We start from the raw sequence: 13131 nt of genomic DNA on the forward strand, positions 1-13131 counted from the left end.
TACAGAACTGTACTGTCAAAACAGGTTTCACCTCTGAGCCCTCTATGGTACTGATCTGGGGTCACTTCAAAAGTAAATCATTCTGACTGATTCAATCAGCAATCTTTTGATGTTCATCTGTCAGAACAGTGCTTAAGAGTGATAGAGAAGTAGACATTAGTCTAAATGTGCTTAAGGCACATAAATAAGTACTGAAACAGCAGTTTACTCAAACTCAGGCAAATTAACAAAGAATTTTATTGAGTATTCAATTTAGCACCACACAAAAGGTACACTGTGCTTTGTGTTGCCTTTAAGAAACATGCCAGAACACTTTCAAACTAGAAAAAAACTAATGTAAAAAGCTTTCTTGTTTATCAACAGAACTTACTACTTGCTTTAGAGAAGCTACTCTGAAAAAAACACAGCTTTTGTACATAATGTTTTAATGGTCTTCTAGGCAGACTAAGTGTTGTTCCCTTACCCATTAGCTCTCTTTCATGTCCTGGGGTTTGAACTTCGTTCAAAAAAAAATATCACTTAGGCCAAGGTGCTTTCAAGAAAAGCATTCAGTCCAGAACTCTTCGTAGCAGATTCAACTCACAATATACTAGTCATCTGCTAAATTCTGTTTGCTGAGAAGTAAAAGAATTTTGATCCATGGAAGTTGTATGAATTGGGCTCTACAACTCAGTGCCATGCACACTGACAAAGATCTGGAATCAGCTTTTGTCTTGGACTCAAAGATAAACATGGAGTACATAGTTGATAAAACTACAGAAAAATTGCACCATAAAAAAAGATAAGTGACTGAAAAGGTTTATTTGGTCTACCTTCTCTTTCAGTACAGATTTTTATGCTGTAATGGCTTGAAATTATTTCAAATATAAGGTGCTTCTAAAGCCCATGTCAGGGGGTCAGAACTAGATAGAACCTTTCCAACCCCAACCATTCTATAATGCTTTTTCATTCTAAAGTATTTACTGGTCCTAACATATCCAAATTTTGTTTCTTACTCTGAACTGTTCAGATTTAAGTTCTCTGTATTAACTATTACAGTTACTTTAAATGGGCTTTTCTTAATTGAGGTGAACTGGAAATATATCTATTTTTTGCCTGAATATGGAATACACAAATGCTTCAGATCATTCTTTATTTGATGCACCTTGCAGTTAGAGAAAGCTCAGTTTGCATAAAGGGAACTTCAGCATGTCAACAATAGTAGTAGAGCCATAGTAAAATGAAACTGTGGAATGGACCCCGTGCTAATGCATATAAAGAGAGAACTGGAAAACAGCTAGGCTTCCAGCTTCACTGACTCCAGTATGGAACGTGCTTCTTTATACTCTTCAGCTTCTTCCAATTCTTTTTCATTTTCCTGTAATCAAAAACAACATTTTTGAGTACTCTGAAAATAAATGTTGTGGGATTAAATTTAATAAGTTTAAAAAACTGCTAACAAATAAGGGTAAGGCTGAGATACTCAACATTGTTTTTGGTCTTACTGGCAGCTTCTTCCTATACCTCTCAAGTGGATAGACTACAAAACAGGGGCTGGGAGAGAAAGTCCCTCTCACTGTACGTAAAGATCAGGCTCATGACAACCTGAGGAACCTGAATGTACCTATGTCTATGGCACCTGACAAGATGCTTCCCAGAGTCCTGAGAGAACTGACTGATGCAGTTGCCATGCTCTATTCTATGACATCTAAAAAGTCATGGCAGTCAGATGAAGTCCTTAAAGACTGCAAAAAGGGAATTCCCATTGTGGACTATATGGTTGCCCACAACATCTTTCTCTCTAAATTGGAGAGATGTGGATTGGATGGATGAACTCTTCACTAGACAAGGAATTGGCTGGATGGTCACAGCCAGAGAATTGGTCAATGACTCAATGTTTGGAGGGAGGTCATTGACCTCAGTCCTCTGGGGGTCTGTGCAGTGACCAGTGTTATTTAATATCTTCATTAATGACAAAGGAAGTAAGATCCGTAAATGTGCAGATAACGGTAAGCCGAGTAGCTCAGCTGATGCACCTGAGAGATGGGATGCTATCCAGAGGGACCTGAACAAGATTGAGAAGTCGGCCCATGGAGAACTCATGTGTTTTAACAAGGCCATGTGCAAGGTGCTGCAACTGGGTACCAGCACAGGATGGGGATGGACAGATCAGAGCAGCCCTGCCCAGAAGGACTTGGGGGTGCTGTGGCTGAGAGGCTGGACATGACCCAGCCATGGGCACTCCCAGCCCAGAGAGCCAAACGTGTACTGGGCTGCATCCAGAGCAGTGTGGGCAGCAGGGCAGGGAGGGGATTCTGCCCCTCTGCTCTGCTGAGACCCCACCTGCAGGGCTGCATCCAGCTCTGGGCTCCCAGCACAGGAAGGACATGGACCTGCTGGAGGGAGACCAGAGGAGGCCACCAAGATGATCAGAGGGATGGAGCACCTCCCTTTTTGGACAGGCTAAGAGTTGGGTTTGTTGAGCCTGGAGAAGAGAAGGCTCTGGGCAGCCCTCATAGCAGCCTTTCAGTATTTAATGGGGGCCTACAAGAAAGATGGGGACAGACATATTAGTAGGGCCTGTTGTGACAGGATAAGTGATGATGGTTTTAAACTAAAAGATAATAGATTTAGACTAGATATAAAGAAGTGTTTTACAGTGAGGATGGTGAAGAACTGGGACAGGTTGCCCAGAGAGGTGGTAGGTGCCACATCCATGTAAATACTCAATGTAAGGCTGGATGGGGCTCTAAGCAGCCTGATGTAGCTGGGAGATGTTCCTGGTCATTGCAAGGGAATTGGAACAGATAATCTTTGAAGGTTCATTCCAACCCAAATCATTCTATGAAATGAGTAATATATCATTTTTGAAAACACACATTCTATGTTACTCAAAGCACAGGTAAATTCTTTTGTCCAGCTTAAGGTCCCAGAAAATGGCTGTCACGTGCAAGTGGATTTGACCTATGCATACCTTTACTTCCTTGTGTTAGATATTTAAAACCAAGGGACCAGTAAGAACAAACTTTTGACCAACAGTACTCTTAGAAAAATGCTTAAGTAGACTGACAACTGAAAAACATGCTAGGATACAGTAAATTTTTAATAAATACATTGAAGGTGAGCTAAGTACAGAAAATGACACATGAAGACTTCCAAATTCTTAACAACAATAGTAACAGCCCTCATTCCTTGTTTTAAATTTACATACTATGAATCAATAGCACCATTTTTGCATGCCATTGAAATTTGGACTGACTAACTATTCAATAACTAGTTGAATGACAAAAAGAGCCTAAATCCTGCCATGTGCTGAGCACTTATTTTGGCAAACAGCAGAGGCAGACTACCTGAGATTAGGATACCTTGGCTTTAAAAAAGTATTTGCATTTTAGCAATCACTGTATCTGGGACATAATTTAGGGTATATATTTTTAACTTCACAATACCATTTATTGTGCACCAACATATGTAGCTGAATTCTTGATGAGAAAGCAGCTTCTAAAATAAGCATTATCATCTCCAAACCTAGTATAGGTGCAGGGAATCTGTTTGTACAACATACTCTTTATTCCTGAATGCATTTATATACAGGACTGCTCACTTCACTAATAAAACATTAAGCAATACTCAGCAAGGACTCCTCTGACTTGTCTATAGCATAGTAAGAGTAGTAACCAAAGTATTTTGACCATTTCAGTTCCCTACAAGCATATTATATATATCTTATACTATCTATAAAACCTAAAGTAGATGAACTGATTTTTCTGAACTAGCACAGGAGTTTTGAGTCCATTTTTACAGTCTGGGATAAATGTATGTTCAGTGTACATTCCCTTAAAGACAGCTTCTAACACACACAGTCTCCACAGACTGAAGACTGAGTCTGCAAAGACAGTTATTTAAAGCAAAGTACTGGTGTCTTATGGGATGCTGGTCTTCGGATCTACAGAAACTAATTCTTTAATCCAGTTTTTACTTGCTGCAGTTGTTTATCCAAGTGCACCTAGGAACTGCAGCACTTCTTGATCAGTTGGGGTGTGATGTAATACTCACTAGTAGTTGAGTAAGCTCTGCATGTGCAACTTCTAGTCTGCGCTGGCAGTCCGGAATCATCATTCGTGATTCTTGTAAGATCTCGATCTGTGAAAAACAGAAGCTAATGAGATTAGACTACATTCCAGATAGAAACATTACCTTTAAGGTAAGTTTTTATTCTGAAAAATCAGCAATATAGTAATTATCTAGGAGCTTCAGAACAGTTGCACCTATTTTCTGAATAGGCTTCTTTTCTTAAAAGATGCTCACTTAGCATAATTTCTTAAAACTCCGTTAATTTATAGGACATTTCCATTTACTCTGTGTTTAACTGAACATCAAGTATTAAATGCAAGACAGTATTTAAAATAATCTTTCCCTTAGGCAAGAAGTACAGCTTAGTAAGGTTTTCAGCATTTGTTTAAAAGTCTATTTAAAACAAACTTTCTCCTGCTGTCATGAAGCAGCTTCATCCAAAAGGGGATCAGCTGGTTATATAAATATCTCCTGCATCTTTTGGGTAATAAAGAAAAAGAATGTTCACGTAATACCCCATAGAGATAATTACTGCATGAAAAAAGTTATTGAGTTATTGATCACATTGTGTGCAGACTGCAGGAGGCTCTGACTGAAAGACAAAGGTAAAGAAAAATGAAAAGCAAAGACCAGCAGGCTCATATTTTTGATGCTTATCATGCATAAAAAGTTATTACATATCCTTGTGCTTCATTTTAGGAGAAAGATTATTCTCACCATGCACTTTGAACAAAATTACTAAACTGGCACCCCACTGAATCTGAAAATCCTGCCACCTCCTAAAGAAAACAATATCAGTTTTAAGAAAAGGAACATTTATTTTGTGGAGCATTTCTGGATCTGAACACCAAACACTGAGAAGAAAAGATGTGCAGAGTTCTTCAGTAATATTAAATCTACTTAGAAATGAAAATCTGTTAGATATTTAGATATCAAACATCTCTGTTCAAGATAACCTGCAACAGAAAGCCTTCCATTTAAATGGCTTTTTTCTTTTTGTCATTCTTATGTTGTATTGTCCTGCTAGTATTAATGCTCCTATACCAAAAGATCATTGTAAAAGGGATGTTAAGATGAAGCTAAGATTGCGTTTATGTATTCAGGAAGGCTTCGTGTAACAAGATATTACCAAGTGTTTTAAGTATCAGTCCATTTGGTTTTGAAAGAAAAAACTTTAATTCCTAATTTTACACTTTAGTCAACATCCATAGAATTAGTAACATCCATAGAATAAAGTGTGCCATAAACTGCTTGAGATGATGCCTTTTGCTTTATGTAGTAGAATACCTACAGGAGTGAGAATCTTCAATAATTACTTCCTTGTGCTGCTCAGATGCTAAATATTTGTGTGTTGTAAAGCTGGCAGATAATATGAAATTAGTAACTTATTTGATATGTGCCACTAGATAAGCGACCTGGGAAGGCCCATGTAAATCTAGAATCTTTAAGCTATAGTCCTGCCTGCTCTAAGAAATGAACAAATCTACCCAAATCCTTCTATTCAAAACAACATCTGACTGATTTCCAAAGAGTTATCCAAGTTTTATTTACATATGCCAGTGGGGCAATAATGAATAAAAATCAGAAGGATGATAAATCCTAGAACTATATTCGATAGGTGCAAACAGCTGGAGACTTGAACAAGAATTTTGTGGAACCATTATGATTTAACTTCTGCATAAACTGCTTTCTTTTCAAGTAATGCTGATAATCCCAGATAAGACTATTTACTTTTACAAATATACATAGTGAAGTCAAAAGTTCAAATAATTATGTAAGCTTTATGACTGGACTTTTAAAAGTGTTTTTTCTCCAAATTCTATCAAAATTCTGCCCTACTTTCAGCAGAACTGTAAGGGTGACAAGCACGATAGCCACTCAAACTCCAATACCAGGCATTGCAGCCATTTCCATCCCTGTGACATGCACTGCAGCTACTCAAATTCCACTGACCAGACCAGTGGAATTTCAGCTCCAGCTAAGGACTATTGTTTAATCCCAACCAGCAACTAAGTACCAGGCAGCAGCTCACTTGCTCCTGCCACCAGCCTAGTGGGGAGAAGATAACAGGAAGAAAAGGTAAACCCTGTGAGTTGAAATAAAAACCATTTAGTAACTTTAAAAGATACAGTAATAATAATGACGCAGGGAGAGATATCAGCTTTTATCAGCTTCAACAAAACAGAAGCAGAGTATGTTGATTTGGCTTTTTTTCCCAACTGACCCACATCTAACCAAGAGATTTAGAGATATGCATATCCACAAATAATTTGAAAGTAACAAGAAAATCCCCCCCAAACCCCCAAATAAACTCCATAGGACTCTCCTTGCTCTTAGAAAGATACGCTGATATACTTCTCGGTCAAAGGGTATAATGGCAGTACTGTTTCATGTGACAAGAGTGCTGCTCTGAACAGAAGAGATGGGGTAAAAACTGTGACAAATGTAAAGGAGTCATATATGTACTAATTATATACACAAAAATGAATATATAGTCTAGCTTTTTAAATACTGTCTGTCACACAATCACTTGCCCATTTTCTGTTGCACAGCTAAACCTAATAGTATGGATCCACTCAAAGATGGCAGAGATAAGGAAAAGACATGCAGATAATTGTTTGCTAAAACAAGTGCTATTGGTTTGAACTACTTTTCCGCAAAAAGTCTCTAAAACACTTAGAATCCACTGACTAATTACAACCATATCTGGTGGAAGGACAGGGAGCTAAAAGAAAAAACACAATTTCTAAGTATCACAAAGGTTCCAAAATTTAGTAATCCCACTAAGTAAGATTAGTAGCGCACAATAAATAATCATGCTAAGGCTACTAGGTTGGCTAATCCATATTTGTAACTTAAATCCACACCATTGCAGTACTCCTCATCTCAGTAGTAAACAGGAGTACTATCAAGTCACTAGGCCTTGGTAATATCAATGTGCTCAGCCAGGATTGTAGTGTAGGGACATAAGGAGTACAGCATAGATAGGAAGGAGCTGGGTGTAGGGAAGGAAAGAAGTCAAAGGAGATACAGCATTAAGGTGAATTTGGACAGACAAAAACCCACAAATGAGCACAAGAATTGTAGAAAACGCAGTTTTATGAGTTCTGCTTCCTTTCAGGCCCAAAAGAAGCTTGAACTATCCACAAATACAGGATACAATAGCACACTTGCTGTAGACAAGTTGTCAAATACACTGATCAAAAGACTTCTGAAAGACCTTGAAGGAAAGCTTCACAAAAAAACCCCAGAGAACACAGTTTTGATTCTACAGTGCTTGAGTGCTTCAAGAAATGGTCAAGCGTCAACAACAAACCATCTACCACTTCTACCATGAAAACTGATGGAGGAGGAGAAAATCCTCTATATGTAATACCTTGGAATTTCAAATTAGTTTTCCTTGCAGCTCCTCTCAGGTAAGATCTAATCCTGTTTCTTCTAAAGCAGGTCACCTTAGGACATTAGAGACATAAAGTCTGGAATCCAAACAGTACTTATATCTGCTTAGATAAGAAGGAAAGCACTCTTTGGAAAACAGAAGACGAAAAGGAGGATCACAGTAATGCTTTTTCATAATTTGGTTTCATTCATAAAGTTTGAATGCATCTTTAATATCAGGTCTGCGTTAGGAATACTATCTTGTACTTAGTCCAGAGAATTCCAAGTTGCTAGCTTTTCAGTAAACAAACTGTGCTTGTTAATGACACTGTCAAAATACATAAGGAGAAGCATTAGGGCTTCACTACCATTTCCACTATCTCTTTAACAAGCATCTAGAGCTAGAATTCGTATTATTAAACAAAGATAATCTATTATTAGGGGGTACAAAAACAAATTATGCAAATAATGATGTGAAACTGTACATTTAATCTAATCTTAGTCAATCCGTGAGAAGAATGAAGCTTTGAACCAATGAGGTGGGGGGCTGGAAAGGGCTAAGAATGTAAAAAGCCAACTAAACTAACCAGAGTATTTCTTTGAGGCTAAACAGACATTTAAAAAGTTCTAGAACATTACAACCTTCTTTTCGGCAAGAAGTCCTCCTGTTGCAAGATCAGCAGCAAATTACCATCTTCCACATTATTTTCCAAAATAGTAAATAGTTTCCAAATGCACATCTATTTTAGCTGTTTCAGAAGGCACTCCTTCACTCACCAAAGTAAGAGAAATATTGCAGTTTTCACAAATACTTGAAAAACGTGTGTATTAGCAATATGTACTTTATATGTATGTACTTTTTGACACACAGGGATTAAATTCTATGTTAAATCCACCGGATTTTTAATTAATATAGAAATGACATTACTCAAGAAGTAACTTCAAACTGTAGAATTACATTTAAAAAACTGAAAATTTACCACTTATCAGTAAAAATGTTGCCAGTTAGTGAAACCACCAGAGTATATCTACAAACCCAGAGAGATGAAACATGGAGGAGATACCTTGCTTTTCCTCTGCTCACAAGTCTCAAGATAAAACCATGAGCTGTGAAAGGATGTTTACTTATATATGAACAACCATAACCACAGAAATACAGAAAGCTACAGGTTTCTATCATTAGTCTGCACTTGAATGATGCTGTGTGAAAATTTTCTATTTAAGTAGTATTATTCTGTGGAAAGTCTTCATATATTGAGACCAAGACTTCATTAAGACAAAATCTACAGAGAGGTAGAGCTACAGTACTTCTTGCTAGCCAGAGAAACTATAAGCAGAATTTGCACCTGGTGGGATAAATCAGAAGTATTTTAATATTTATTACCATAACAAAGTCTTCTTGCCTGCTACAATGGAATCTTTATATTATAATTTTGGTCAGCATCTACCAGCATTGCAAAACTTTCCTATTTGTTTTTCTGGTATTGACCCTGCTCCCCATTACCAAGTCTTTATGGACAGTTCAGGTGAGAGCTAGCATGTAACAACTGCCAGCCATGCCAGAGGATAACTGCCTCAGGTAGAGAACACTTGAGTCCCCTGGAACCATGAGTTGCCCCAGTGCATAAGGAGAAAAATACTGAGTCAAGCCCTATTGTTCTACACAGGGACTGATCCCTCATTACAGACCAGACATACTCTAAAGACTATATATACTGTAGGAATAGTATTGTTCACTTTAAAGTGAAGTTTTCCATATTCACTTTTGTATGTAAAACAAAATGTTCTGTATGTTCTGAGTTGTAACTAGAAAGCTAAATAAAAACATACTACATCAAGAGAAAGTATTGCTTTTAAGCTTTTTAAGAATCCTTCCCTGAACTCCAGATTGGTTAGTGCATGTATATAAATACATAAATACATACACACACACATATATATGATCTAACCAATACCTCACCTAAACTAATAGTTAAAACTATTTTCCTAAGTCTCAAGTGACTGAATTTGTTCCCAACCCCCAAATGTTACTTTTCATTAACAAAATAAAGACCATAACTGTATTTTAAGTTATGCACCCTAGAATAGAAATTAGAGATTATTAACTAGAAACAATTCTTAAAATGTGTAACTACAGATTTTTTTTCTGAAAAACATCTCGAAGTCTTTTGTATCCAAAATACTGTTCTGAGGAAACTCTTCTGGTAATATATAAATTTCTTTGAAGTCTCCAAATTTTTAATAACCTAAAATATTAACTTCCAGAATGCAAAGTAACTAAGCAAACAAGAAGTGAAGATGTCATTGGAGGAACTGATTGCTTTCGAAGGGGATCAGGCAATTTCTGAATTAATCAAGACTGTTTTCTGTGACGGCTTTTGTTATTGGTCTCTGAAAATACCTTCAAGTAGTACGCAACGATTTCAGCAGAAGCTTACAATCATCGCTGTTTTTGACTTTCATGATATCTTGCAGGTCACTGTGGAAATACCATGATGGAGTCAAATAATCTGATGAATGGGCAACACTAAAAATAGGAATTCATTAGTTCTTGTTAGCACCAGATCTTCAGAAAGGGTACTGTTTTGTAGATCTTCAAGTCTCAATCTGGTGAGGCAGAAGACAGCTCTGCTCTATAAATACAAATCTTTATTTGTATACAGATCCTTTATTTGTATTTCATTTTCATGGCATAATGAAAGCAAGGCAGGACATAGAAATATTAACTGAACTATGAATTTACTAAAACCAGTTGGTTTAGCTTTTTCTAAAATGGCTTTCTCCTATCTTTTGTTAATTTTGTAATTGAATTTTATTTAACCTATTCTTCCATTGTTTAAAAATAAAGATGAGAGGATGCCAGAAGGTTATGTTTATGACTATTAAGTGAAAATAATTTTAGTTTACAGTTTTGATTTCTGTGAAGATTTGAGAGAAAGCATCTGGGAAATACTTGGTGAAAAAACATAATCAAAAGGTAACATAGTTGAAAGAATATGAAGACCTCAGTGAAACAGATACCTCACACTTCAGTAGAGAATAAACACCAATCTCCCAAACACAAGCCTTCTTGTGAGCAGGAAATGTGACACTTTTTCTCCCAAAAGGGTATGTACCAACCTTCTGCAACCACTATCCTTGTGGGACACCTTCCAAGAAAAAATGTAATCATACGGTAATAGTGACACTAAACCATGCTCTTGAGCAGACCAAGTACAGCGTGCCCCTCCTAATCTGTGACTTCACTACAAACTCCAGCAGCTCCGCAGCTTCACACTCACTGCTCTCTTTCCTTGAGGTTTGTGATTTTACCAAAAGGATACTGCTGTACTTAAGAGCTGAAATGTTTCCCCTTCATATTAACTATCAGGCATTCTCACTTTGCTATAACCTTTGGAGTTAGCAGCAAGCACTTGGCTTACCTACATCCATCCAAACCTGTATTTACAACAGGTTCTGTGTATTTCTGAGAAAGAGTTCGTGATGATCTCATACAGTCAGTAACAGCCATCCTGACACAAAGTGCTAACTATAATCCTTAAAAGTTAACACCTTAAAGAAATTCCTATGCCTACTTTTTATCACAAGATTTTAGTCTAATGTTTATATAACATGAGTCTAGAAAAAAGTACAGGAGATTTCTTTATCTAAAGATTACTATGATTAAATGAAAGCAAATAAGGATTTTATAAAACAAGTTCTAAGATAGTTTACCTGCTTCTTAATTCCATAATCATCGCATGCTTCAGCTTTCATTTTCTCAATCTTTTCTTCTTGCTGTTTTGCTTCTTTTTCATACATAATTTTTTCTTTTGCCAGCCTGCAATTAACAACCAAGTGATTGTGTTAATCTCGTTCTATTACAGTAAAAAGTTACATCAGTGATTACAGCCCCCCACTCAAAAGTCACAGGTCTGGAAGGTAATAGGCAGTTTTATAATAAAAGGCTTTTAACCACTGCAAAAAACCCCCAACAACTGTATCTAGGAAATGGTGAATTTAGCTGTAATATATAAAGCGAATTTTCTCCACTTATCTTGATACTGTCACAGACAAAAGTAACAGTTCCATAACATACATTACAACATTTTTCTTTATTTCTCGTCTTTCAAAGGAAAAGGAATCCATGTTTTAATCCTAATAATGGAACCATACTTGGGAGTAGGATGCTTTTTGCTAACAAGTACAGATTCTAGAGTAATATAAAAGGTCAGAAATATTAATCTAGTCTTTATGATGTCCTACAGTAAATTGCAATCTCATCATCAAACTTTAGTATTTGTTGTTACTGCAATTTTGCTGTTGCATCACTCACTTTCTTACATGAATTCATTAGGTGTATGTTAGATTATGCAGTACTTAGATACTAAATATGAACCAAAACATCTTTCAGGATCTGAAAAATCCTGGAACAATTTCTCTTCAGCTAGCTCAGGAGCAGAACAAACACTGAGATACTACTGCAGACCAGATACCATGTTGAAGAAAATCCTTCCCCAAATAAGATCAACCTATAGTAAATTGATTGAAGAGAATTTAACATCCAAAAGAACATAATCAGATCCAAGAGGCAAAGAATATATTATACAATGAAAAGATAATAAATAAAGGTCTAGTAGAGAGCTTCATGACCACATTAGTGCATCAGTGCAAATTAATTCATAATTTGTCAGATAAGTGCACTAGGAGTGCTGAGGATGGACAGAATGTTACTGGGGTGTCAGAACCTCTGTGAACCGAAGCTGCCGCAAAAGCACCACTGTGATATGGCAAAAAAAAAATCCATTTTTAAAATAAATATACTAATAATGCAACAGCTGGAACTCTCCCCGTTTCTACAAGAGTTTATTTGCTAAAATAGCCCTAAGCCATGGCTCCACAGCAGTCAGTCTAAGCTGGGCTGTAGCAACACACCTGAACTCGTCATGGAGTCACACAACCAGAAAGAGCTGTCAGCCTTACAGAGCATCTTCAGCTGTGTGCAGAGTGCACACTCTGGGTATTGACTAGGCCAGTTTCTACAAGTAAGCCAAGTACTAGCTTTGAGAAGCAGAAGTGGAGAAAGACAGGAGCCTAATTACTAATAATAAAGACACTAAATGAGTGGCTGTAATTCCAACTACTGGAACTAGTTCCAGTATTAGCATCAGTAAATATTGATTTAAATAGAGGATGAGTTAATTGTTTGATCAAGGTTACCTGATTTAATTCCAGACAGTATTAGTTGCTTTGCTACTTTTAGGTTCCAAAAAAGTTCATTTTAATCAACCTGTGAGACAGATTACTTTTTTTGAATGAAAACAGCAAATTCCCTTGAGGAGTAAAGGGAGAGGTATGACTGAACAGTTTTTATGTGATTCACTTACTGAAATGTGTACCCCGTTGGAATGAAAGGCAACTTATATTGCTGAATGAAACATTTTACATTATTTTAAATTTTAGCCAAAACAAAAGGTTCAATGCATGTCATTATTTGTATTTTCACATTCACATCTCCTATGCACACTAACTCTTCAAACTGACTGTTCCCTCAAGTTTGCATACTTTCATCAAACATGGAAAGACTGCTTGTTCTCACCTAGTTTAGAACTAATCTGAACTTCTGCCTACCTTTCTCATATCTGAATACTTAAGAATTGCATCTGTATTTATTGACCTATTTTCTGTAGCAGCTGCACATGTAAGAAGAAGAACTTGAAA

At 36.7% G+C, this 13131-nt stretch overlaps 1 protein-coding gene across 1 annotated transcript in view; it reads right to left on the reverse strand.

Moving 5' to 3' along the window:
* Positions 1-214: 214 nt before the first annotated feature.
* The window catches only part of TBCA (tubulin folding cofactor A), a 26682-nt gene continuing 13765 nt past the window's right edge, over positions 215-13131 (reverse strand). The window contains exons 2-4 of the mRNA XM_014889395.2: positions 11146-11251; positions 4036-4122; positions 215-1357 (exon numbers count right to left, since the gene is read on the reverse strand). Of these exons, the coding sequence (XP_014744881.1) occupies positions 1277-1357; positions 4036-4122; positions 11146-11251 (274 nt within the window). The 3' untranslated portion in view covers positions 215-1276. The remainder of the gene's footprint in view (positions 1358-4035; positions 4123-11145; positions 11252-13131) is intronic.

This window comes from Sturnus vulgaris, chromosome Z (genome assembly GCF_052056855.1).
Source record: "Sturnus vulgaris isolate bStuVul1 chromosome Z, bStuVul1.hap1, whole genome shotgun sequence".
NCBI lineage: Eukaryota > Metazoa > Chordata > Aves > Passeriformes > Sturnidae > Sturnus > Sturnus vulgaris.